This window comes from Penaeus monodon, chromosome 34, assembly GCF_015228065.2.
Source record: "Penaeus monodon isolate SGIC_2016 chromosome 34, NSTDA_Pmon_1, whole genome shotgun sequence".
In the NCBI taxonomy this organism is placed as follows: domain Eukaryota; kingdom Metazoa; phylum Arthropoda; class Malacostraca; order Decapoda; family Penaeidae; genus Penaeus; species Penaeus monodon.
In genome coordinates this window covers 29,252,994-29,253,305 of record NC_051419.1, presented here as the reverse complement: position 1 = coordinate 29,253,305, position 312 = coordinate 29,252,994, and the positions used below count along the sequence as shown (strand labels likewise).

Sequence of the window (312 nt, the reverse complement as noted above, 5' to 3'; positions counted from 1 at the left end):
CCATCATCACCACACTGGGTTATGGGTTAATTATGCAACCCCATAAAAAAATCTTTAAAAATGGGGACTTACCTGATAGTGTTTGATAATGAGAAGTGGATTAAAATAAAGCTGGAATGGAGACACAAGGTCCAATTGCTGTTAAAAGACAAGAAAACCAAATTTAGTAAATAATTGGAAAAATGAAATGTACTGGATAAAATGTTTATCTTAACATATAAATAAAGGTAAACTGTATATCTAAGATGGTTCACCAAGGAAGTTAACTTTGTTTTCCATTTCATGATAGTTTTATATGTTTCCAAAATAATA

At 29.8% G+C, this 312-nt stretch overlaps 1 protein-coding gene across 1 annotated transcript in view; it reads right to left on the bottom strand.

Moving 5' to 3' along the window:
• Positions 1–312, bottom strand: part of LOC119594687 (derlin-2-like) — an 8,450-nt gene that overhangs the window by 6,162 nt on the left and 1,976 nt on the right. Inside the window, exon 3 of the mRNA XM_037943743.1 lies at positions 73–138. Within this exon, the coding sequence (XP_037799671.1) occupies positions 73–138 (66 nt within the window). The remainder of the gene's footprint in view (positions 1–72; positions 139–312) is intronic.